General features: G+C 41.7%; 1 protein-coding gene across 2 annotated transcripts; it reads right to left on the bottom strand.

Annotated features, from left to right (window-relative positions):
• Nucleotides 1-552: 552 nt before the first annotated feature.
• LOC146497270 (uncharacterized) lies at nt 553-26,107 on the bottom strand. 2 transcript variants are annotated; one of them, XM_085140420.1, is made up of 14 exons: nt 25,879-26,105; nt 24,066-24,124; nt 20,638-20,777; nt 19,103-19,287; nt 16,778-17,002; nt 15,094-15,216; nt 14,772-14,862; nt 9,902-9,972; nt 8,931-9,756; nt 7,462-7,624; nt 6,876-7,237; nt 3,997-4,070; nt 3,690-3,736; nt 553-3,294 (listed from the first exon to the last, which is right to left on the bottom strand). In XM_085140420.1, exons 1-13 carry the CDS (start codon nt 25,981-25,983, stop codon nt 3,701-3,703), a joined length of 2,460 nt encoding a protein of 819 aa, XP_084996546.1. In that variant the 5' UTR covers nt 25,984-26,105; the 3' UTR covers nt 553-3,294; nt 3,690-3,700. The 2 variants fall into 2 exon arrangements, with proteins under 2 accessions (XP_084996546.1, XP_084996548.1); XM_085140422.1 differs by lacking the exon at nt 16,778-17,002 and having other exon boundaries at nt 25,879-26,107.

The following is a 26,107-nucleotide window of genomic DNA, read 5'->3' as shown; positions in this document are numbered from 1 at the left end:
ACAAAGAATATTTGAATTTCTGTTTAAATCAACTTTTGTCCCTAAAAAGTAAAAATCTTTTTGAGAAAAAAATCTTATGCAGGATTCTTCAGAATTAAACAAGCAAAACATGAAGACATTTAACAAATATTAGAAAAAGACAACACGTGGTAAATAATTTTGCTTTACTTGTTATAAATAAATAATACTGGTTAAACATAGTGCAAATAATCTTACTGCTCAGGTCGATTTGACTGCATTTAATGGGGCAGAAATGTGAACCTTTCATTTCTGTGAGCTGGGATAGGCTAGAGCATCGTCATGACCACGAATTCAAGAAGTGGTTTTAAAATGAATGAATGAATAACTGTAATATAAGTGGACCTGAAAATGAGTTTCAGCTGCACGCAGCCAGACAACACGTCCCCTGAATGTTCCTCATGTTCATGTATGTTTTATTAAAGCAGTCAAAGGGCACGCCCCCGCGTAAAGTCATGTTTCTGACTATATTCAGGTCAACGATCAGTGTTACATGATGAACCAGCTGCTGATATTGAAGAACAAAAAAAGTCATTTTAAGGGAGAAAACATTTTATTGACAGATGCTACAGGACAAAACGCGAACAGAACTGTAAACTGATAATCTGAGAACTGTCGACACTCGTGAGACACCGGCTCGCTCATCATGCTGCTGTCAACTTTTTTTTAAATGCATCCTTTATTTTTACCCTTGTAGGAAACTTTTCTCTTAATTTCCTTAGACTTTACAGCTGATATTTAGCTAAAAAACCAAGTGCACAATTTGGTGTTCCTTTATTCTTTCCTTGCTGTGAGGGGCAGCCAATCAGAAGAATGTAAGAGGAACTAAAACGTCCTGGTTCAGACAGGATGACTCGACAGACTGCACGATCACTGTTAACAATGTATCGAGTCCAGAGCGCACACTGTAGAGCCACTTTTTAATCTTTTGAACTCATAGATTTGCACCAAATTCAGATGGATGTTCTTCTCAGTTCATAAGTCATTTTACTATACTGGACCTTAGTTTAAGATTTGTCGTTATCTCATAGGGAATAAAGAACTTTTCTTTAAAACAGCAACAATGTTTAGGAAATTATGAGAAAATCTTCCAAGGAATAATCCATAAATCACAACAGGATTTTGAAAAATTGAGGTCACTTTGTTTAAATTCAGGACAAATTAGATTTGAACTCTGGTTTCTTGATCGTCACCATGTGGCGTTTGCAAACTGCCCCGCGTATTGACTTGATGAATTTCTGTTTCAGAGGGAAAAAAGCGGCGAGTAAACACAGACACCGAGGGTGGAAAACCTAATTTCTCCTCATAGTTCTCCGAATCGATATCGGCTCCAAGCTGTGTCTCTCACAAGTTCAGACACCAAATAAAGCAAAGTTTCAGAGTGCTTTAGGTAACGAGACAGAGGAAGTTAACAGCATGTAGGCAGACTTCAGTTAGTGACTAATCGTTCAGTTTAACAGCATTAGATTAGTTATTTCTAATTATGAGAAACTGTTAGCTGGGTTAATGAGCCGTTTGGCTCCAATTTTTTACAAAAACACATCACAGCACTACTTTTTTTTAAAAGGTATATCAAATCATCACTTATGTGCTTACAGATTCAAATTTGACAGATTTTTTTTTTTTTTTTAAGGGGATAAAATATAATATTACAATGCCATGAGATTATAATGTGAAATACTGCATAAGGAATCTTAGTGAGATTCAAGTTTTACCTTACAAAATGCATTTCATGTAAACTTTCCCTGAGCTTTTAATCTGCTTGCATATTCCAACAATGAGAATTTCTATTCAAAAGTTCTGAAGTGGAAAAAAGTGACCCTGCGAGGTCCGAGTGACAACTCCAACCCTAAATATAACCAATCAGAATATGTATAATTTGTTCTTATTTTAACTATATTTAGACTGAATTTAGAAACAAAATAACTGAATCACAACCAAAAATGTGATGTTTTTAGGGTTGGATTACAGCGATCGACTGCGAAACAGACGTGAGAAGCACTTATATCAACAGTGTTTATGTCACGAGGGATGGATGCAGAGGTGAAATGAGCTTCGACAGCACAAACCTTACAAACAGCATCACATCTGGGTTTAATCGCCTAAGAAACAAACGCTGCTTTGTTGACGTGATGCCATTTGCTTTATAATTTCATGCCCAAGTTAGATCAGTTTCCCAGTTTGACTTTCACTGTGAAACACAGCACGTGTAACAGTGTGGGAAGGAAAACAAAGAAAATTACTGCCGCTGCAGAATTAAAGCTATTAACGACCGGCGTCCTCGAAACGTGCTCGTTAGAAACGGCAAATTTAAGCAGTTAAAGCTGCACAAAGATTCCTCAAACAACAGCAGCGGGATTTAATCAGTTGCATAGCTGATGGCTGACAAAGTTTGCATCATATGCACATCAGAACAAAACTACAAATTCTACCTCAAACAAACACAAATGCTGGTTTATCAATCAGATCACATGAAAAGAAAAGAACAGACAAAAGAAGAAAATCAAGCCACCTTAGCTTATTAGCTTATTTCTAACTCAAACTCAAAGATGTGGAGGTTTGTGAGCCCCTCTGACTGTAAGAAGACGCACGACTGTGAAAGTTCCCCCTTCATAAGTTTTTATCAGTTCTGAGGAGAGATGCAGATTGCAGCTTTGAAACTTAAAGACGGAGCTGCTCTGCAGCAGAAATGCGTCTCGCGCTCTCATCTTTCACAGCCTCCAAACATCCTCAGATCCCATCTTCTCTCAGTTTTAAACTAACTGCCAGCTGACTAACTCGAGGGCCATTTTACGCCAAATGATAAACTGTGATTTAAGAAAATTAATAGCAATCCTGTTAATAATCTAATTCTTTGATTTAAATAGAAATTTATGTTTCACTTGCGTGAATTCTTTCAAACGATAGGCAGCTCATTTAAATCATTTCTTTAATGAGCCTTTAATGGGAAAAGCTTCCAGTTAAAAAGGCTGCGCTGAATGAAATGCATAATAAAGTCATAATTTGAGTAATTACTATGCTTTTTTTTTTCCTGGCAGAGCAGGTCTGCCTCCAACAAAGCTTTAAAGCCGAATCTGCTAAATAAAGGGGGATTCAGGGTGTGTATTGTGCTAAATTCACAGTTTAGGAACAAAGGGTAGTGCGAAGTTACTCCCAGCACCTCTCAGAAATCTGTTTCTCGTGGAAAAATGAACCTCAGACAGAATAATCGGGAGAAAAGACGCTGACATTTTTAGGCTTTCAGGTCCAAGTTGCAGTCATCCTCCTGAGTACGGCCTGGGAAGAAAAGGGAACGTCATAATTAATCCTCAGTAAACAGACAACGATGCCGCGTCTGCTGTAGAGAGAAACCAGACTTATGCGTTAAGTTTTAGCTACGATCACTAAACAACTTTCTGATTCTGTTTGTTTGACGTTTTCTGAAAAAGCAGCGCTGAGGCTGCAGTGGCGTTCTGAAATGAAAAAATAAAAGCACATGATTTTTTAATCACAGGTGAGATGACCCATGAACACGGCCTCTGAAGAGCCTGTGAAGGCACGAGCGACGCTTCTGAACGGTGACTCGGAGACGGCCGTATAGGAGTTAAGCTGAACCTCTGAAGAAAGCAGCATTTTAAATTCACAAATTAGTTTCAATAAAGTTAAAGTGGAAAGCTCGAGCAGCTACTCACCCAAATTTAAATCAGTTTGTCTTCTTCTTGGAAGATTTCTTCTTTTTCTGGAATAAGAAAAAAAATAATAATATTGCTTAACTGCTTCTGCATGCAAATTATTTGGAGAGGAAACTTTGAGTTTACTTTAAAATGCCTCGCAGCTAGATGAGTGCCAACACTTCTTCACAGACCTATAAAACAACTTAAGCAAAGACCGAAGATTTCTTTTTCTTGTCTCTTCAAACTGTCAGTCTCATTAACGAGGGGGAAATGTAAACGGCAGCGTACTATAACTATTTTAAAAGGAAGGATGAGAGTTTCTTACCCCAGAAAGAGCTGGAGGAGTGTGTGTGTCTGCAGCAGGCTCGGCCTCTAGTTCCTCCTGTAGTCTGCTCTTCTCTGTGAATATCAGCACATTATGAAGTCATTTAAAGGAACTGCTACACTTTGTGGTAGTGTGGTGTGTGGAACCCCTGCACGGTCATTTTTTTTCACCTCTCTGGATGATTGCAAGCATCATCTTGCAATAGTTTTCCCCTCTTAATCCACAGGCAGAGTTGTACTTAAGATAAACTGGGGAAAGCCAAAAGACATCTGGGCCACGGTTTCATTTTGGAAATATACCGGCATACCGGCAGGAAGTGGAGCGGCTGGTACTCTGGTGCAGTCAGCACAATCTGGAGCTGAACACTCTTAATACTGTAGAGATGACAGTGGACTTCAGGAGACATCCCTCAACTCTGCTCCCCCTCACCATATCAGACAGCCCTGTGTCGACTGTGAAGATCTTCAAGTTCCTGGGTACAACCATCTCCCAGGACCTGAAGTGGGAGACCAACATCAACTCCATCCTCAAAAAGAGCCAGCAGAGGATGTACTTCCTGAGACAACTGGGGAAGTACAGTCTTCCACAGGAGCTGCTGATCCAGTTCTACACTGCAGTCATTGAGTCTGTCCTGTGCTCCTCCATCACAGTCTGGTATGGAGCAGCCACTAAACAGGACAGGAGCAGACTGCAGCGGACTGTACGGGCAGCAGAAAGGATCATCGGCGCCCCCCTGCCCTCCATCCAGGACCTGTACCTCTCAAGAACCAGGAAACGGGCAGGGAAAATCATCACAGACCCCTCACACCCTGGACACAGACTTTTTGATCTGCTGCCCTCTGGCAGACGGTACAGAAGCCTGCAGACCAGGACCACCCGACATAGGAACAGTTTCTTTCCCCTCGCCATCTCCCTTAACAGTTGACCTGGCACACTGCTCCCACTGCAACTGCACCTTATGTACATTCTGTAGTATTCATTCCACCTCATTCATTCTGTATTTTATGTTTAGATTAGTTATTTATAGTTGGTTTACACAGCTTTGTGTATGTATGTGTATGTATGTATATAGACACGTGTGTGTGTGTGTGATATTTACATTGCTGTGCTTGAGAGCCACCATCTACCGGAACCAAATTCCCTGTATGTGTCTGCACATATACTTGGCCAATAAACACGATTCTGATTCTGATTCTGATATGTGCTTTTAGCTCTCCACATGGGCCTTTTGTCTGCAAAAAAAAACCCTCCTTGAATGCAACTGGTCGCTAGAACTCTGATTACAAAGAGAAACCACAACTAAAAGTCTTGTCTCTTCCCCTTCTGTATATGAATACACCAGTTTCTCTTCAGAGGTTATAAATATGATTCAATATCATGTAACAGACTACAGAGAGAGTGTACTCTCAGCTGTGGCTGCAACAGCACAAATGTGCAGCTCTGAGCCGAGAGAGAAAACTACAGCAGCTACGTCTTTGTTTTAGACGGTGTATGAACCGAGGGGCGACATTAACGCACCATTTGTTACTAATAAGGATTATTTTGAACCGTGAATCTACTCATGTAGAATCCAGCAACTAAAATGTAAGGTGATGGCCCCACAGTGGAAGATTACAGAGGGTAGCAGGTTGTCCTTCTCAGACATTAATGCATCAAAAACTAAAGACGTGGTGATGTCGCTCCATCTCTCCTGTGGTGAGGTTGTTGAGTTCGTGTAGCCTTGCACTGTGACTGTTAACAAGCTGACCTTTGAACTTCAGGTGGACATGCTGTAGAGCTTTTCTCTGTCGGTAAGCTCACCAGCCCCTTTACTTTGATAGGAAGCTTTGTGGATTTTATGTAGACAGCATCTTTATGAAAATGTTTTATTACAGTTTTATGGAGTCTGTCCTGACGTGTCCTTTTCTCAGCCTGTGCAGGTCACTGAACCTCAAAAACAGGCTGTGAGATATAGTTTAGTCTAAAGAACTGAACACTGTTGTGACGTAGTGTCCTGAAAAACTATGCACATTCTTACTGTTTGCATAGGAATCACAAGGCTAAATAGCAGCTAGGTGTTGCTAATAAAATTGACTTAACTGATCAAAAGCAGTCGGTCTGGATCATTCGGGAGTATCAACGCAATGCCACAATGTTCCCATGAGTGAACATATCCCAGCAAGTTACTTATAAGTTCCATCGGTGCAATGCTCAGAGAAACTGCAAGAGCTACACCTCAGACTCTACAGGCCTCAGTTAGCATGTTAAAATTGATGACAGAAAGCCTCTTCAGAACATGGCAGCACAGCTCAGGTCTGCAGCGCTGCATCTGCATAAATCGCATGACTCCTGGAATAATGTCCTTTGGATAGAAAAGACCGACATATAGATATCTGGCCATCATGTGCAACACCACGTAACACACAAACGCCTCATACCAGCTGTCAGTTACGGTGATGATTTATGCTCGTTTTGCATTCACAGGGTCTGAGCTCCTTGCACCTTCATTTGATTGAGTATACCAAAGTGTGGGCCAAAACTGCAACAATGTGAGACACTGATAAAGTCAACAGAAGACAATTACTTCAAGTTATTGCTGCTAAAGGTGGATCTACAAGCATCGTGTTTATCCCAGCAGTGGTGTAGCTATGGTTCAGTTCATATCTCACAGTCTGGGTCATTGTTTCTTCTTCCTCCAGTATGATGACGAACAATAATACTCTGATGTATAACTTGTTACCGCAGCAATCTTTAAACATTATAGCTTTCACCACGCTGGTTGCAGATGGCCGATGGTACCACAGGACGATATTGCAGATGTTTGTGTCAAGACTTCATGAACTGTCGCACCCTTAATATAGCGCAACATGAATGCTAACTTAGTAAGAAGAAAGTCTTACTTGTTTTCTTAGCAGGTACATCTTGGCTCACATTTTCGGCAGCTTCCTCACATTTAACCGCCTTCTTTTTCTTTTTCTTCTTCCCTCCGTTTGAAAGCGCCGACGTATCGGCATCATCAAGAATCGCAGCACGCTGGTCATCTGCCACACCGCTCTGATCCTCAGCCTGCAGCTCCCTCTTCTTCTCCTTCTTTGCCTTGGGCGGTTGGTTTTCCTTTGATGAATTTTCTTCTAGGTCAGCATGTTTCTGCATCTTTTTCTTCTTCTTTGGTGTTTCGTCCTCCCGAATGGGCTCAACTTTGGGTCTTTTGCTTGACTTTGGGTGAAGCACTTCCTCTGTTTCTTCTTGTATGTGTTTCTGTCTGAAAAATGGAAGCAATCCTTTAACTTTTACTGTGATTTTGTAAGAACCTTCTGCACATACTCTTTGTAAGAAGTACCACTGGTAGCACAAACCTCTACAGCATCAGAATTCTGCAAGGTGACATTGAAACAATGATAGCAGCACCAAGTTCTACAATCGTTTGGCTTCGCTTTTGTTTCACTTTATGATAAAATATGCCAAAGATAAGCAGAAACTACTCACTTCTTCCTTCTCACATGGTTCTGATCTGCAGATAACTTGTTGCTCTTCATCAACCTCATCGCCATCTTCTCCTTCTTATGAAGTTTTAATCTCCTCTTCAGGCTGAGCTTCTTCCTGAGACGCTTTTTCTTTTTGGCCGAGGAGTCCAAAGAAGACTTTCCCTCTGCAGGAGCAGGCCAAAAAGAAAAGAAAATGCACAATTAAAGTTATCTAAAAATCACACTAGATTTATCACCACTAATGGTTAAGAGTAAAGGCCACATGAAATACAAGTCCATGTCTTATTACAGGGAGCTTTCAGGAAAGGCTTTTCCCCTCTCTCTCTCTACCTGTGGCTAGGGGTGGGTTTTTATAATCGATTTATCGATTAAAATCGATTCTGGCTTGGATTACGTAAAATCGATTCATTAAAATCCTGAATCGATTTTTTAATATAAATTTATTTTGCCCGAAATGCCAGAATCTCAGGTGAAATCTCACAAAATTTCAACAACCACCAAACAGCTAAAACAGTAAATGAGAGCAGGAACACGGATTCTGCACAAAGACTTAAACACACAGAGCAGCCCGCGGATCAGAATCAGTTAGATGTCGAATTTCTCACAGTCGGGGCTGAAAGCCGACAGCCCGCTGATTCTGATCTGTCGGCGGGTCCGCGCTTTGTGTTCACGCCCTTTATGCGCTAAATGTAAAGCTGATAGTTTGATGTCTCTCCAAACAATATTGACCGAACCAGCAGCAAAAGAAGATCCAAACTACGCTTCACATAAACATCTTCATGTATTCACTCTTACTTTTACTGTTTTGCTTCTACCATGATGCACAGCTCTCTCTATCTCTCTCTCTCTCTCTCTCTCTCCCCCCCTCTCTCTCTGTATGGTTTTCTGCATTATTCGCTTGCTTGTTACGCACAAGTCTACCTTTGTTTACAGCGCTATCGGCCGACTTTTTTTTTCTTTCCGTTTTATATACTTCCGAAAAGAAAACCTAATTTCTGCCGTTCAATGCTGAACAAATTTAAACTTTTTAAAATTATGCAAAATGCAAAATGCTTAGCCGTGTCTCTAATAAAACCGCTGTAACTTCAGAGGTAATGTTCATATGTTGATTAATGGTTTTCTTTCGTTTTTGATGTACTGCAGAATATTTTTATAAAATCCCAGGCCAGGAAAAATCACCTTCATGTGTTTCTGTGTTTTATCTTCAGCTACTTTGACACAAAGGCATCTGCTGTGATGCTCACACCTTTGATAAAGTCTTGCGTGTGTCAGCTTCCTTTTTATAGATACAAAAATATGTAAATGTACTAATCTGAATTATAATATTTCTGACTGTCAAAATTTCCCATATTCAAATCGAAGTGAATCGAATCGAATCGAATTAAATCGAATCGTGGATCGAATCGATTCTGGACCTTGTGAATCGGAATTGAATCGATTCTAGAAATCAGTGACGATACCCAGCCCTACCTGTGGCTTCCATTTTCTCCTCTGTGCCATTACTGCCCCCTGCTGGTTGTTCTTCAGATTGCACCGCCTCGTTCTCCTGACCTCCTTCCTTTCTCCTCTTTTTCTTCTTCTTCTTCTTCTCCTCCGTTGTCTCTGCCAGACTCACAGGGTTCTCAGCCTTCTCCTCTACTGCTCTTCCTGCCTCACGCTCCTCCTCTTCCACATCTTTAGCCTTCTTCTTCTTCTTCTTTTTAATTTTGTTTTCAGTGACAGTGTGAGTTTCCTCTTCCTTCTCTTCTTCTTCGTCTCTTTCCCTTTTCCTCTTCTTAGCCTTCTTTTTCTTGTCTGGTGGAGCTAACTGAGACGCCTCAACCTCATCCTCATCCTCCTGATCTCCGCCATCCTCTGTCACCTCCTCTTCTTGTCTCTTTTTGTCTCTCTTTTTCTTTTTGGCAGATTTCCTAGAAAGAGGAGTGTCACTGAGTGGATCTGGGGTAGATGCATCAGTGCTGCTGGGTGTGTCCGTGATCGATGTGTCTGCTGTTGACGTCTCAAAATCCTGTTTGCTCTTCCTTTTCTTTTTCCTGGGAGTGCTGCGGCCTTTACAGGACTCGGCAGTCTCCTCAGGGGACAGCTGGCCGGTCTCTCGCTCAGCTGCTTCGTCATCTTTGACTGTGATGTTGATGATGATGGAGGCCTCTGGGTCCGATTGCTCTTCTGAAACCAACGTGACTTTGATACCAGTTGGAGTGGCTGAGAGGTCACTGTGGATCCCGGTGTCCGCAGGGATTTTCAACATCTCCGCGTCTCCCTCCAGCTCCGAGGAAAGTTCTGCGACCTCTGACGTCTGAGTGCAGAGATTCATGCAGGAATTAAAACATGCTGCATATACACAAAGTCATTACAGATAGTGTAAATGTACTCATTATTATTCCCCATCTGCTTCTGGCAAAGACTTATCTTCACCGTAAATAGTTAAGTAGTTGTATCACCTCAGATTTCTTTGTCTCCTCCACATCATCCTCCTCCTCCTCTTTTGGATTTTGAGATTCACCATCAGGGTCTGAAAAATATTATAAAATGTCTACATTATATTACATTTGTAGTCTTTTATACCTGATCAGAGCTTTAAGATTTAGGTACATGACGTGAGACTCAATAAACATCTTTTTAAAATCAGTCGACAGTCTATTACAGTGGCAACTCTGGGAAAAACAGCAAGAGACATTTGGTCATAACAGAAAAGAAAATGGCCTGTATTTGTATAGCACTTTACTAGTCCCTAAGGACCCCAAAGCGCTTCACACAACCAGTCATCCACCCATTCACACACTGGTGATGGTAAGCTACATTGTAGCCACAGCCACCCTGGGGCGCACTGACAGAGGCGAGGCTGCCGGACACTGGCGCCACCGGGCCCTCTGACCACCACCAGAAAAATAAGATAACGAGACATTTTAAATTGTCCTGATGGGATCTCAGGCTGGGTTCTGTCTGATGTATTGAGGATTAAAGTGGAGAGCAGAGCACACACTACGACATGTTTGTGATATCTCTAACACTTTTATTTGACGAGCATCTCCAGGTGTATTTTTTTCCTGACTGCAGCATCAGAACACTCTCCTCACACAGGAATCCAACTCTGAAGCCTTTCTGCAGCAGATGTTTGGACTTGTCATAGCAGGAAGTTCAGGTCGATAATAATATTATTAACAAAAGGCTCCTTTCCAGGAATTTGTGCAGTTCAGTTCTGTGTTTGACAGGTCAGAATGCGAAAAACCTTCGTTTCTATTCAAACGTCATCTATCATTTTCAAATTTTTGGGTGAAAGATGCAATTGTTTTCCAGATGATTGCAACTCTCAGAGTAGTCACTCCGGCTTACTTAACAAGCTGCGACAAGCTTTACAAAGTCCTCTGAGAAGTTACACAAGTGAAAAACAACTGCTGTTTCTCCGGCTTTGGCAGAAATCTGTCAAACTCTTTTACAAGTTTTGGCACTGAATCCAGCTGCCTCGGGGTAAAAATATTCAAACTTTGTCTAAAACCTCTGTGCTTAAACAGCCGGAGACGACGTGCTGTCGATAAAAGGGAAAATGAAAAAGCAGAATGCCTTTTTTCTCTCTTGTAAATAAATGGAAAAAAGTAAATCCAGAGTACAGCGACGAAGCTGTGCTTTGTTGGAAACCGCTCCAACAACAACTCCCTTTTTGGAACTGCTTTTTAATATCAGTGAATAACTTTTAGGTCAGTTCGTCCAAATCAGCAGCCATTAAATGAAAAGAGAGCCGAGCCTCACAGCTGTACGCCTCCACCACAACAAGTCGAGATAAAGCCAACATCCACCTCCCCTTCTGTTCCCGAGGTGTGTCGTCACATCACCACAAGAAACGTGTTGAGAGGCGGCTGGATTCTCACTAGATTTGCAAGATCACAACAACCTGGTGTGCTTCATGCTAGACGAACCACAGTTGATTTAATAAAACGAGTGTCCTGCGAGGAAATGGCGAACACCAAGGTCACAGCTACAGATGGGCTTCAGGTGTGACAATATTTAGTTTTTTGCCTGGTTAATTAAACTTTCGGGGGGGGAAAGAAAACTGCTGAGCAAAGCAACAGGTTGAAATGTGTCTTTCTTCTTGATGCTATGAAATATCAGTTTATACACAACTATGAGTCCTGAAATCTTTTTTATTTTTGAGGGTGCATGGGAGTTTGCCCAACCAGTCTACATGTTTTGTGGACTTGGAGAAGGCATTCAACTGTGTCCCTCGGGGGGTTCTGTGGGGTAGGGGTGGGTTTTTATAATCGATTTATCAATTAAAATCGATTCTGGCTTGGATAACGTAAAATCGATTCATTAAAATCCTGAATCGATTTTTTAATATAAATTTATTTTGCCCGAAATGCCAGAATCTCTGGTGAAATCTCACAAAATTTCAACAACCACCAAACAGCTAAGACAGTAAATGAGAGCAGGAACATGGATTCTGCACAAAGACTTAAACACACAGCCCAACCGCGGATAAGAATCAGTGAGATGTTGCCTTTCTCACAGTCGGGGCTGAAAGCCGACAGCGCGCTGATTCTGATCTGATCTTTCTCGCATGCTCGCTCTCTTGCGCGCTCTCTCTCCCTCTCTCTCCCTCTCTCTCTCTGTACTGTTTTCTGCATTATTCGCTTGCTTGTTACGCACAAGTCTACCGTTGTTTACAGCGCTGTCGGCCGACGGGTTTTTTTTTTTCGTTTTATATACTTCCGAAAATAAAACCTAATTTCCGCCGTTCAATACCGAACAAATTTAAACTTTTTAAAATTATGCAAAATGCAAAACGCTCAGCCTTGTCTCTAATAAAACCGCTGTAACTTCAGAGGTAATGTTCATGTGTTGATTAATGGTTTTCTTTCGTTTTTGATCTACTGCAGAAATTTTTTATAAAATCCCAGAACAGGAAAATCACCTTCATGTTTTTCTGTGTTTTATCTTCAGCTACTTTGACACAAAGGCCTCTGCTGTGATGCTCACACCTTTGATAAAGTCTTGGTGTGTCAGCTTCCTTTTTATAGATACAAAAATATGTAAATGTACTGATCTGAATTATAATATTTCTGACTGTCAAAATTTCCCAGATTCAAATCAAAGTGAATTGAATCGAATTAAATCGAATCGAATCGAATTAAATCGAATCGTGGATCGAATCGATTCGGGACCCTGTGAATCGGAATTGAATCGATTCTAGAAATCAGTGACGATACCCAGCCCTACTGTGGGGGGTGCTCCTGGAGTATGGGGTGTCTGGCCCATTGCTACGGGCCATTCGATCCCTATACAACCGTTGCAAGAGCTTGGTTCGCATTGCCGGCAATAAGTCGGACTCGTTCCCGGTGGGTGATGGGCTCCGCCAGGGCTGCCCTTTGTCACCGGTTCTGTTCATAATTTTTATGGACAGGATTTCTAGGCGCAGCCAAGTGGCGGAGGGCTTTCGCTTTGGTGGCCTCAGAATCTCATCTCTGATCTTTGCGGATGATGTGGTTCTGTTGGCTTCATCGGGTGAGGGCCTCCAGCTCGCACTGGAACGGTTCGCAGCCGAGTGTGAAGCAGCAGGAATGAGGATCAGCAGCTCCAAATCTGAGGCCATCGTTCTCAGCCGGAAAAGGGTGGAGTGCCCACTCCGGGTCGGGGATGAGTTCCTGCCCCAAGTGGAGGAGTTCAAGTATCTCGGGGTCTTGTTCGCGAGTGATGGGAGAAGGGAGCCGGAGATCGACAGACGGATTGGTGCTGCGGCTGCAGTAATGCGGACGCTGCACCGGTCCGTCGTGGTGAAGAGGGAGCTGAGTGTAAAAGCGAAGCTCTCAATTTACCGGTCGATCTACGGCCCTACCCTCACCTATGGCCACGAGCTGTGGGTAGTGACCGAAAGAACGAGATCGCGGATACAAGCGGCGGAAATGAGCTTCCTCCGAAGGGTGGCTGGCCTCTCCCTTAGAGATAGGGTGAGAAGTTCGGCCATCCAGGAGGGGCTCAGAGTAGAGCCTCTGCTGCTCCACATCGAAAGGAGCCAGCTGAGGTGGTTCGGGCATCTGCAAGGATGCCCCGTGGGTGCCTCCTGGGTGAGGTGTTCCAGGCATGTCCCACCGGGAGGAGGCCTCGGGGCAGACCTAGGACACGCTGGAGAGATTATATCTCTCGGCTGGCCTGGGAACGCCTTGGTGTTCCCCTGGATAAGCTGGAGGAGGTGGCTGGGGAGAGGGAGGTCTGGGCCTCTCTGCTTAGGCTGCTGCCCCCGCGACCCGGCCTCAGATAAAGCGGAAGAAGATGGATGGATGAAGTTTTTAGACCGTTTAGTCTTCTTCAGTTGAGAACGTCTGGTCTTTTCGTTTGCCTTGACTTGAGCTCTTCATGCATCACAGTTTTCAGATCCTTCAGCGTGTAGCTGAATGAAAAACTGAAGACCTCGTGCCCATATGTCCGGAAGCGCATCCTACTTAACCTCAACTCTTTGTCATTGTGGCACAACAGCTTACAAAATGAGCATTGAGCTGCCTGAGCTCACACAAGTGAGAAATAATGTTATACTTTTTTCTCTATTGTTGACTTATGACGAAAAAGATGTCCAAGTAATCATAAATACATATTCAATTCACTTTTATTTATACAGCACCAAATCACAACAACAGCCGCCTCAAGGCCCTTTATATTGTAAGGTAGACCCTACAATAATACATACAGAGAAAACCCAACGATGACATGACCCCCTATGAGCAAGCACTTTGGCAACAGTGGGAAGGAAAAACTCCCTTTTAACAGGAAGAAACCTCCAGCAGAACCAGGCTGAGGGAGGGGCGGAGCATACAACAATAATATTCACATATAAAGATAAGAAGCTATAAAGATGAACCAATTTTAGAGATTATATGAATGTGTGTAATATTCTTATAATCAGTCATTTAATTATGTCGGTCATGAGCACGTGCATCTTCTCTTTGCCTTATGTAATCGTAATCGTATGTAATAAGTTTAAATCAATCAATCAGGAGAAACATTCTGATTACAGATACAACCCTAAGACAGATCTCACTTTCTTTCTTAAATCAACCTTGCAGTGATTTTCATTCCTGAGCAGAAATGTGTAATTTTGAAACTCTTGTAACTGTGGAAACAAACCTGGACAGCAGATGTTGTCAGACTGATTTTCGTAATACATAAAAGGAACCTGCTGCCTCTGCAGCCGCACCGAAGCCTCGGTTTCTTAACAACAGCTTGTGACTCTTGTCAGAGCAGTGAGAAAGAGACGGAAAAGATGCCATGCATTTAGGGGGAAAAGAACAAACCGGTAATTAAAAATCTATTGGCTGTTAATACCTGTAGAGGGCGGGGCTTGACCGTCTGCTAGCTGGTCACTGGTTTCCAGAGCTGTCAGGTCAGAGGTGGTGGGTTCAACCAGGATGGGCATCTGCAAGAGGTCAGAGGTCTTTCACCACCAGACATGACGAGTCAAGTTTTTACTTTTAAGATCTTTTGATCTTTTTACAGATTTAGTTCTTAGTTTAACTGAATTATTTAAATACTTTGTAATTGTAGTGGAAATATCAAAATATGCAGGCACTTCAGGGATGCATAATTAAAGCAATCACAGGTTCTGTACTCGTATCAATTAATATATGAATATGAAGCAGTACTGCACCTCTCCTGCTGTGGCTTCTTCACCTTCTGGAGACTCGGCTTCGCTGACTTCCTGAGTGGGAACATCTGTCTGCTGTGACGCCGAAACTTCTTCTATGTCTTCTGAGGTGTTTGTGGTTGCTTCCTGGAGAAAAACCGAGCAGAACGATCAATTTAATCCTACAAGAAAACAAAGGCGAATTAATACAGCTCATTTTTGTCAATAAAAGCTAAAATTGCACTCGAAGCCACAGTTAAGTCTTGGAAACATGGCTGCATCACTAAAGAGAAGTCAGATGGATAATGGTTTAAACACTTCCAGCCTGGAGGCGCTGGTGCGAGCGCCGGCCAGTATCTGCTTTAAAACTCAGCCGGCACCATTTTCTGAAGGTTGCCAAGCGTGGCTGCATTTGCTGAAGAGGACAGCTGGGACAAAACTGAATGCAGTTTCATTTGTGTGTTGCATTTCTCGTGCACCAAATTAGATACCAGTGCAGGTGATAATCTTTAGTTTTAGGTCTATGTTGATGTGTGCATGCGGGCAGTAATAACAACAAGAGGACTTATATTTGTTTCCCAAGTTGCATTTCTGCCGATTTATTGTTTTTCCAGCTGCTCTGGATTTCGTGGAAGATGACAATTAAATTTAGATTATTTTTTTTCCTAAAAAATATTCTAAGACTTGATATAAACTAAGCATCTACAGATATGAGCATAAGAGGAACGAGCATAATGATCTTTGATGCATAGCACACCAGCATGCTGCACTAGTCTGTAAACAGAGCCAGATGTTTACAACAGTTTGGGCGACAATTAATTAATATTTAGCCGATCAGGGTTTTTGTTTACAGCTTTTTGATTGCTCATGTCCGATTTATTATTACTGGCGCTTCCATCTTTCCACATGTGAGCAATAAATCTTGCAAATACAACGCTATTTAACTGATCAAATAAGATGAATTATTCATTTTAACAGTCCTGTTTTGACACTTGGAGAGATGAATGTTGCAGAATTATTATTATGGTAAAAAGTTGGCACCACAAATTCTCATTTTTATGGAAAAAAAAAAAATCATACATTTAATTTCTATATTTTTTTTTTTAATTTGATCTTTTTCTTGTTGAAAACTGGCACCTAATTGCTTGTTTAAACAATGTAAATGCCAATTAAATCTGACATTTCTGTTTCTGTTGGAGCTTCAGATGATTTAAACATGAATACAGAGTTTTAAAGTGCACCGACTTGTTGCTAGCACTAATTAAGAGCAACATCAAATACGGTGACATTTAATCGCAATCGTTTACGTTCCAGTAAAGTCCTAAAAAAAAAAAATCACAATTCAGCAAAGAAAGGCTGGCTGCAGTGTTGACTACTGGAAGCGTAACAACACAAACAGTCCACTGCAAAATAAGTTTCAGCTGTGCAGAGGTGAGCTGAGGAGAAGGAGGCTCTGCTGAGCCAGGAATCAACAGCTACTCCCATTTTTTTTACGAGTGTGGTTTAAGGTGATTAACATTTCTGCTCATTGCAGAGCGATCAGTGCGCCATGAGGAAAATTAAACAGCACACTAAGCCTTTACAGACATCAAGGTAGAGCGAGTGATATGTGCTCAAGTGTCAGTCGCGTGAAAAAGTTTTGCGAGATATGATGAAAAGAAAAATAAACATCTGACACAAAAGTTTAAAATGAAATTGATGACCTAACCTGCTTCAGATCATCACTGCCCTCTTGATGCTCCGCTTTAAGGTCACCGCCTGAGACTGAGGCCTCGGCTGGATCGGGGGCCTGCCATTGCACCTCAGCCTGATCAGGTAACACCAGGCTATTGTTACCCTGGCTGGGTGCAGTTATTTCCTCAGCGTCTGAAGAGGCAGAGCTCAGGCTTTCTGCCTCATTGGACGCCTCAGCACACACTTTAGTTGGAGCCGACTGGAAAATATGTACAGGCAGTTAGAAGAACTTGCATCCTGCTGTTTACTCAGAATATCTGCTAGTTTCAGGAAGACAAATCCAAGACACTCGAGGATCTTTTTACTGCTCTGTATACCCCATTTATTGGAGACTATATTTCACTGCAAATGAGGTGCTATGCTGAGAACAGTGTACAGGCTTTTTACGTTTGGGGGAAACAATGCAACAGGGCAATTTCAAATACTCGCACACAGACTTTAAACTTGTTGTGTCAAATATATCTGGACTATATAGACAGAGACACCTTGTGTTTACGCCCCCTAGCATGCACAACAACAAACCCAGACATGCCGGAGAGCGATAGCTGCATGTGCCAGCCTCCAATGATGTTTAGTACATAAAAAGGGAGCTACTTCAACAACCCCCAACAAACCACACTCCTCTGCAAAGTATGCAAGACAATTGTTGCCACTAAATATGGAAAAAAAAACTTGTTTCACCACTTTAAGCAAAAAAACACCATCAAGTCCAAGCAGGCCAAGAAGGCACGTGAGGAGGAGATGCTAGCAACTCTTTATATGCAATCCAAAAGTAAAAATATGACTCCACTGAGTGTCGCTGGAGCACTTGCTAGCTCCGCTCCACATCACAGGAAGTCCTTTTTAATCCACAGGGAGCAGATTTAATTCAACCAGCTGGAGAAAAACTACAACTAAAAGAAACTAGAAATGCTGCTGAGTAGAAACATCTTTGCCGTTAAGAATGTGTTGTTGTTGTTGTACAGCAAAAAGAAAGCCGCAGTGCTTTTACCATTAGACACAAAGTAATGAGGGTTTCCAGCAGCTGTCGACAGAAACCACAACGAATAGTTCGCACAGAAACGAGCACGCGCACAATTTGTCTCTGAAGATTACCGTTGTCACACGCACACAATTCTGTGTCCACACGGCATTATCTGCTGCATCACTGGGCCAACACAAAAGAACAGACAAGACACACACACACACACACACACACACACAGCAGTAATAACAACAGAGGAAACTAATACGGGACAGATGAGACGAGTGGAAATGTGTCCGTGTGTTTCACAAGCGTATAACAACACTGCAGCTACTGTCCATCTATCAGCACATTATTACAGTGGCTGGACAACAGCTATGTGTGTTCATGGTGGCACTGCTTTCCTCCTGTAACAACGCTCAGCACTCGATACTTACTCGAACGCTTTTTACTTTTTGCTTTTAACTTTAATGAAAACCTTTAAAACATAAACCCCAAGTAAAAATATTCCTACATTAACGATCATTAACACGTCGCACCTTTAACTTTCCCTGCTCGTAGTTATTTCAAGAGTTGCTTTATGAGATAAGACTTAAACAACTCGCGTTCACTTCATGCTTAATCGTACAAATTTAGAGATTCATCTTTAATTAGATAAGGTCTGCTGGAGATTCCTCGCCTACTTTAATTCGTTTTAAGATGCTAATATTTGAAAATGTGATTGTTATCTTCAGGGCATAGCTTATTTAAGATTATAAATGTACTGTTTGGGTGTCAGAATGTCAATATTATTACCTGTAAAAGCTAATCTGCAGAAGCAGAACACATGGCGCCGCCTTTGTGTCTGTTTACGCAGCTTTTTGGTGACAGAGCGAAGGATTATTAGCATGCAGACGTGCTGCAAAACTTTGCATATAACCAACAACAACCACGCCTTCCTGCAGCTGCTGTTGTTGAGAAACCTCTTTTGAATTTAAGAAAACACATTTTAAAGCTTAAGTCATGCCAGGAAATAAACTGTTAGCATCTTAGCTGAGAAAAATGATTCTCCTTCTTATCTTGTTATTTCTCCTGTGATTTTAATACCATTTGAAGGCTACGGGATATTTTCAGGTTTTCTCGGTGCACGTGTTCATCAACACATCCTAAATACCAAACATTTACGCTCAGCATTCAGTTTGTCCTTATTGGCTCTCCCATATGAAGCACACATTAGCAATGACACAACAGGGCTACGCTAACTGAAAGTGTTCCGTCTCCTCACTTTGAGAAAAAGGGGGCAAAGCTAGCACAGAAAAACTCAAACCCATTTTTCATGATATGTGAGATGTTCACCTCTTGCTCTGTTTTTGTTTCTTCCTCCTTTATCTTTTCTTCTTCCACTTCACTGTCAGAGGAGCCGGTGCTCTCGCTGTCAGAGTTTGTTGCTTGGGATTTATTATCAGCATCCAGCAGCTGCTCACAGACACTCTCAGAGATGCTCTCTGCCTTCAGTGGCTCAACAACATCAGGCCCAGGCTCTGAAAGAGAAAATCAAATATATTTTAGACTGGCTTCATAGTCACCGGTGCCAAGATTTGTAAAAGAAATAAACACAGAGTGAAAAAAAGGATAACTTATACAATGCAAAGTTCGACTCAGTTTTCTTTATGTAGCGCCAATTTCACAACAACAGTTGCCCCAAAGAGCTTTACATTGTATGGTAAGGACCCTACAATATCAGAGATAACAACCCAACAATCAGATGATCCTGTATGAACAAGTTACGAGACGTAACCCAGCAGCATTACTGAGGCACGTGTCAGGGTCAACCGATCTAGTAGTTATGTCTGTGAAGGTTCTCAGTCATCCAGGTCATCGTAGTCAAAGGAGCTTGCAAAGAAAAGCGTCTGGACTTCTTTAAGTTACTTGAAGACGTTTCACCTCTCATCCGAGAAGCTTCTTCAGTTCTAAGGTCAAACGGTGGGGAGTCCCAGATATAAACCTAGTGGGAGTATCCCCCCACAGAGGGACAAAAGGACCCCCTGATGATCCTCTAATCGCCTGAGCCAAGGTGTGAAACTGGGTGTGGGTCCCAATCAGCCAGAGTTTCGGGTGAGTTCAAACTGGCTGATTGGGTAGTTACATTCCCTAAAAAGTCCAGGTGATGTGGAGAAGTAACAAAAAGTGTCCAGTTTGAACAAAGAAGGCAAGAATCTAACAATAAACTTTATCAAAAAGTTTGAAGACTGATCTTAAAAGTAGAGAAACGTCTCCTACACTATGAGCTAGCTGTGCAGGAGAGGAGCTTCTGACCATTTACAAACACTCGACACACATTACTCCAGTCCTGGCAGAATTACACTGGCTTCCCATTTGCTACAGAATCCAATTAAAATTTTCACTGATTACTTTTAAATCACAGACAATCAATTACTGTTACAACTTCTGCAGTGTGGGCTCAAAGCACAGAGGCCATAATTTTACCGTTTTAGCTCCAGCGTTGTGGAACAAACGTCAGCGCATTGCTAAATTAGCTTTAATTTAGCATTAGATAAATAAACAAAAACATATTTTTACAGAGAGGCTTTTGTTTGTTTTACGTTTTCCTCATTTCTTGTATCTTCCAAAGATAAACTAATGAATCGACTGTATGACTGACAGGTTGCTAAAATAATTAATTGCCAAGTTGTTGCTCTATGCATCTATAAAACATCAGAAAAATAAAAATGGAAATCATCATTCTCCAGATATCGAGATCCACAAGATTTAAACAAGCATTAATTAGAAAATGTTTGACATTTAATTAATTAAATTCATTTTAGCTACAGATGTGCACATATTAGTGGCTTTATTTTGTCTTAACTACTGCAATCAAACATAAAATTTACCGAGTGGAGGGTTGGAAGCCACATCATCTCCTCCTGTGACACTGGAGAGCCTGGTGTCTGCAGCCTCTGCTTTGATGCTTTTCTTTGAGTAACTGGACTCTTGTGTCTCCTGTTTGGCATGCTGGGCTAGGGAGTACAGTCTGTAACACACAAATGAATTACATTTCTCTTACTGGCTATGCTTATACATTAGGTAAAGCACCAACTGATGAGCTGAAAAATGCAGTCAATGCAAATCTCGATTCCTCCAGCGACCACTTGAGGCTGACTCTAAAAGTGAGTCTCAGACTCTCAGATTCCCGTGTTAAAATGTCCAACTTCAGGCATGAATTTAACACGTTTACATGCTAGTATGAGAAGTATTTTTGGCCTCATGTATGTTTTCTCCCCTCATCACAATCGTACGCAGGGCTAATCTTTATTATAAATCATTTAAATGGAATTTGCTGATGCTTAAAGTTACGGCTGCGGCCTCTTTAATTAGCAGATTTACAAACACAGATTGCTTAAGTTGATAGCAGCGTGCCAAGTTTCAGCCCAGAAAGTCTGAAATGAACTCTGGACCATTTTAGTGTTTAAAGCATTTTGGAACAGTTACATGGCTAATAATTTAACTTTTTTCTCCAGTTTCCAAACTGTTATAACATAACATACATCTGCATATCTCTAGTAAAGTAGTAAAACTAGTAAAGCGCTATACAAATACAGGCCCTTTACCATTTACAGCCGGTTTCACCAACACCAAAATGGCGAGCCTTAGTGTTCCAACACTCACTAATACGCAGTGTTGGGAAGGTTACTTTTAAAATGTATTCCATTACAGATTACAGAACACATGCCCCAAAATGTATTCTGTAACGTATTCCGTTACGTTACTCAATGAGAGTAACGTATTCTGAATACCGTAGTAAAGGGACCTCTGGCTAATACGGGTGGGTTCTGTGTCGGGCTCGTAGCCGAAAACTAGCTTTACGTTGTTGTCTGGTTCAACTTTGCTAGCGAGAGACAGAGAGAGGCGTTGAAAGGCTGCTCCAACAGAACTTATTGTTTTTGGAGGAAAACACGAACACGGTGTACAGTCGAGTCTTAATAGCTTACTTACAACTGGGCTCGTCGGGCACTCTTCTTGGCTACAGTGGTTATTATTATATTTACATGCTTCCAGCTCCCGTTTTTGCTCGATGACAGCTCGTACTTTTCCTTTTTCTCCCTCCCTCGCTCACAGACACATACCGTGTATGGCAGTCCATTCTCCCTGCAGCACGGACTACACTGCCTATGATGCTACATTCTTTAGAGCTATACCTGTAGCATTCTGCCTATTAGCTTAGCACAACACAACAAAAAGGCCTCTCTCACCCAGGAAACACACAGAGAGAGAGCGTCACCCTGTAACCATGGCAACCGTAACGCTGCCACCTGGAACAACAGAACGTAGCTGTCAAACAAAACCCAAACAGTCCTGACCCGCCACAATATGAAACAGGGAAGTACCGCCGTGTAATCCATTTATTTCAACAAAGTAACTGTATTCTAAATACCACCTTTTTAAACGGTAACTGTAACGGAATACAGTTACTCATATTTTGTATTTTAAATACGTAACGGCAGTACATGTATTCCGTTACTCCCCAACACTGCTAATACGTGATGCTGCAGTGGCAACATCCATCTTTTATAAGCAGTCGGGCTCAAAACGTCTCAAACTGGTTTCTTGAACACGAGTTCGCTGTACTCAGACGGCCTCCACAGGCACCAGATCTGAATCTAAGAGAGCGCCTTTGGGATGCGGCGGGAGACTCAAGCCACGGATAAATCTGCAGGAAACTGTGTGATGCTATCCTATCAACGTGGAAAATCTCTGAGGAATGTTTCCAGCACATTTTTCAATCTATGTCACAATGAATTAAGGCAGCTCTCAAAGCAGAAAAGGAGTCTAACCCAGTACTGGGAAGGTGTGCCTAAATGGTCGTGAACGTAAACAAGCATTCAACTTGATTTAGCCATGCGTGGAAGCAAATAGCTAGCACAGCTGTTCTGTTTACATATCTTTACTCTTTATCAGTGCAGTGAAGTAATTCAATTCTGTGTCTTTCTCCCACAGTGTATCTTTTTCTCACTTTTTTCCACCTTAACCCCCAACTAGCTGCCCGTCCCTGAGTCTGGTTCTGCCGGAGGTTTCTTCCTGTTCAAAGGGAGTTTTTCCTTCCCACGGTTGCCAAGTGCTTGCTTACAAAGTGTCAGCTAACTTTGGAGAAGTTAAGTGTATTCTTATTTTTTTATATTGTAGGGCCTACATTATAAAGCACATTGAAGCAACAGGTGTTGTAAATTGATGCTATATAAATAATATTTAATTGAATTCACCATCATTTAAAACAAAAAAAACATTTCTGTGAAACTTAGAAGTCTAAGAACTGCAGGTTTTTGATCATTTGCATTGTGGCATTAATTAGAATAGGGCTAAGTATCATTATGAGTACTTATCTCATCCCAACCAGTCGCAGCAGATGGCCCCGCCCCTCCCTGAACCTGGTTCTGCCGGAGGTTTCTTCCTGTTAAAAGGGAGTTTTTCCTTCCCACTGTCGCCAAAGTGCTTGCTCATAGGGGGTCATGTGATTGTTGGGTTTTTCTCTGTATCTATGAAGCGCCTTGAGGCGACTTTTGTTGTGATTTGGCGCTATATAAATAAAATTGAATTGAATTGAATTCCTAATGAGCAGCTGTTTGAAAAGAGTGTTTTTCTGATAATCAGAGGTGCCTTATATTCGGCACATAATTATGTATTTTCATTGACTTCTGCAGATTTCTGTTATTTTAGTGTTAGATTCACTTCGGCAAATGAGCTGATGTCATTCATTTAGCCATTTATCTGATGCCCATTTAATCCTCATTAGGGAGGCAGGGATTTGAAGGTGATCCCAGAATGCACTGGGCACAAGGCCAGGAAATCACTCACACAAGCTGTACCAGTCGCATCCTGCTCACACAGACAGTGTGGAGTCTACAAATCACCTCAGCTGAGTGTGTCTCTGAATCGCATTACCTGCTGAGCTGTGACTCCAAAAAGCAAAAAGGCATAAAATGTGGAGATAAAGAAAAACAGAGGATGATGAGAAACAAGCCACTATTTATGCACTTCGTTGGGCTTAATCTCATTTTAGACCATTAAATGATTGTTTTAAGGTTCTTTGGGAGCCTAAGAGCCCCATCCTGTTTTCAGCTACTGACATTTTTAATCCACACATGCTCACCTGTACAGTTTGCTGTACACAGTCAGTTTTCACAGGATTTGCAGCACATATAACAATTACAGCACAAAGAATGTGACGTGTTAAATTTTACAATTTTCTTATAATTACTTTCTTTTTGGTAACTTGTGGCATTTAATATTTATGTATACAAGTGTGTAACTGGGTGTGACTTACTTCATCCAGCCTGTGTAGATATCATGTAGGGTGGAGGAGCTCTCCATTGGTGTCTCCACCTACAACAGAACACACAACAGCCTGAGAAATACTGTGCATCTAAAACTTGCTCAGTACTGACTCTTCAAGAGTGTTTTCAAAATACAATTTCTCCTTTTCACTGATACCCTGAATGTTCCATCTCTGCTTCAGCTAAACTTCCTGTGCGTCCCATAACTACATAGACAAAAGAAGAAAGGGAAAGAAGAAACACAGATAGCAATGGGAAATAGCAAATTTCCTGTGCTGCAGGAATGCTGCCACAAGCTTCCAGATGTGAATTCATGTAAAATATGCCAAAGAAGAGAGTATGATGAATACACAATGTTCACATAGAGGAGTGAAGGATACTCGTAAGTAAATTCTAATAAGACTGCTGCTGTAACTTCATTCAGACTTTAAGGTGTTGTATTATGTCCTTTCCAGCTCTCGTTTTATGTTTGAACTCCACGACAGTATAATATTCCTTATTTGTATGTTTTGATGGAGCCCACAGCTCATCCAGTGTCTGAAAAACCCTTCCCCCCTCTTTTTAATGGTTAGGAACCAGCCTATCCAGGGTTACCCTGCCTCTGGCATTGTAACAGCTGGGACAGGCTCCAGCTACCCCGCGACACAACGCTGGATAAGTGGTTAGTAAAATGAAAGAAAAGATACATGATATCTTATAATGAACTTCAGCAGACCGCTCAGTTAATTCACTCTCCCTTTAAGCCAACTTTCTTCAGATTGGCCGTCCCTGTAAACAGAAGGTCTGACCTGCAGGTGGGCGGGGTTTATGTACTTGCATTCAAACCTGTGAAGCCAAAATAGAAAAGAACTGTTGCAAACAGAGAGTCCTTGTGATTCTCTGTACCAACTCTGATCTCATTTTTTACATTTTCTTTTATCATGTTAAATATGAGCACCCGCCACTGTAAGTATGAGCAACTTTTGACAATGACATTTTTATCTCATAAGCTCTGCAGGAAAAGCTTACATCACACCTAAGCGCATGTTTCCTAACAGACAGACTTAGGAAGAATAAGACAATATTATTTTTTTAGATTTCCCCTGTTAAAAAAATAAAATTCCAGAAAAGTTTATTTTACAGTGTCTGGTTGCATCATAAGATGTCATCGGCACAGCTACTGGATAATCAAGAGCTGCAGTGATTATGTGCAACAGTCCAAATACCCCAAATTCCAAAAAACGAGTGAATTACAGTGAAATATAGATTAAAGCATCCAGGTCTCGTAATTGAAAAATATGTAAGTAGAAGTTCATCTCAGCTATTTAATTTAAAAAAGCTGCCGATTGTTTTTAAATTGATAAAATAATCAATTAATCAACTAATCACAGCAGCTCCAGGAGCTTTAGATAAAAAGGTCAACTGTTATCACTAAACACAATGAAAAGGTGACGAGGTTTTGAATGGGGTGACAGCGTGCAGCGATAGGCCGCAGGAGCAGAGCTGCTTTGTGCAGCTCCTGTAACATAATGTTCTTTTCCTCCAGAAGGCCTGAACAAGGAGCCACACGCTTTGTCGCACACACACACAGACTGAATCTTACCGACAGCCACACTGAAGCAAAAAAAAAAACAAAAAAACACACACACACACACATCATTTATATTTAAGTTGTTATATAACATGCAAGATGCGCATGTCAGCTGATGAAATTACATAAAAAATAGTCTTTTTACTCACATTTAACTAACGTGTGCGAGCTAGAACCCAGTCTACCGACTGCACGCTAAATATTAGACTGTAAATTCAAGACAAACTTCTTACCCGGGTAACGTGCTTCTCCAGCACCTGGGCAGCTTTCTGGTAGCCGTTCACCTTCAGGTGCTGGTAGATTAGAAACAGCAGCACGTCGTCCTCCTCTGAGGCCATGCTGTCCGACGGGACCGACTGGCAAACCGTGAAAAAGTACAAATAATATTGAAGGGTTATTTACACTTCAGTACATGCTCGCTATTCGGCGTGCGCACATGTGCGCTGACAACGCCCCCCTCGA

The sequence above is a fragment of the Neolamprologus multifasciatus genome, chromosome 18, assembly GCF_963576455.1.
Source record: "Neolamprologus multifasciatus chromosome 18, fNeoMul1.2, whole genome shotgun sequence".
NCBI classification, from domain to species: Eukaryota; Metazoa; Chordata; class Actinopteri; order Cichliformes; family Cichlidae; genus Neolamprologus; species Neolamprologus multifasciatus.
This window is presented reverse-complemented; position numbering and strand designations above follow the sequence as displayed.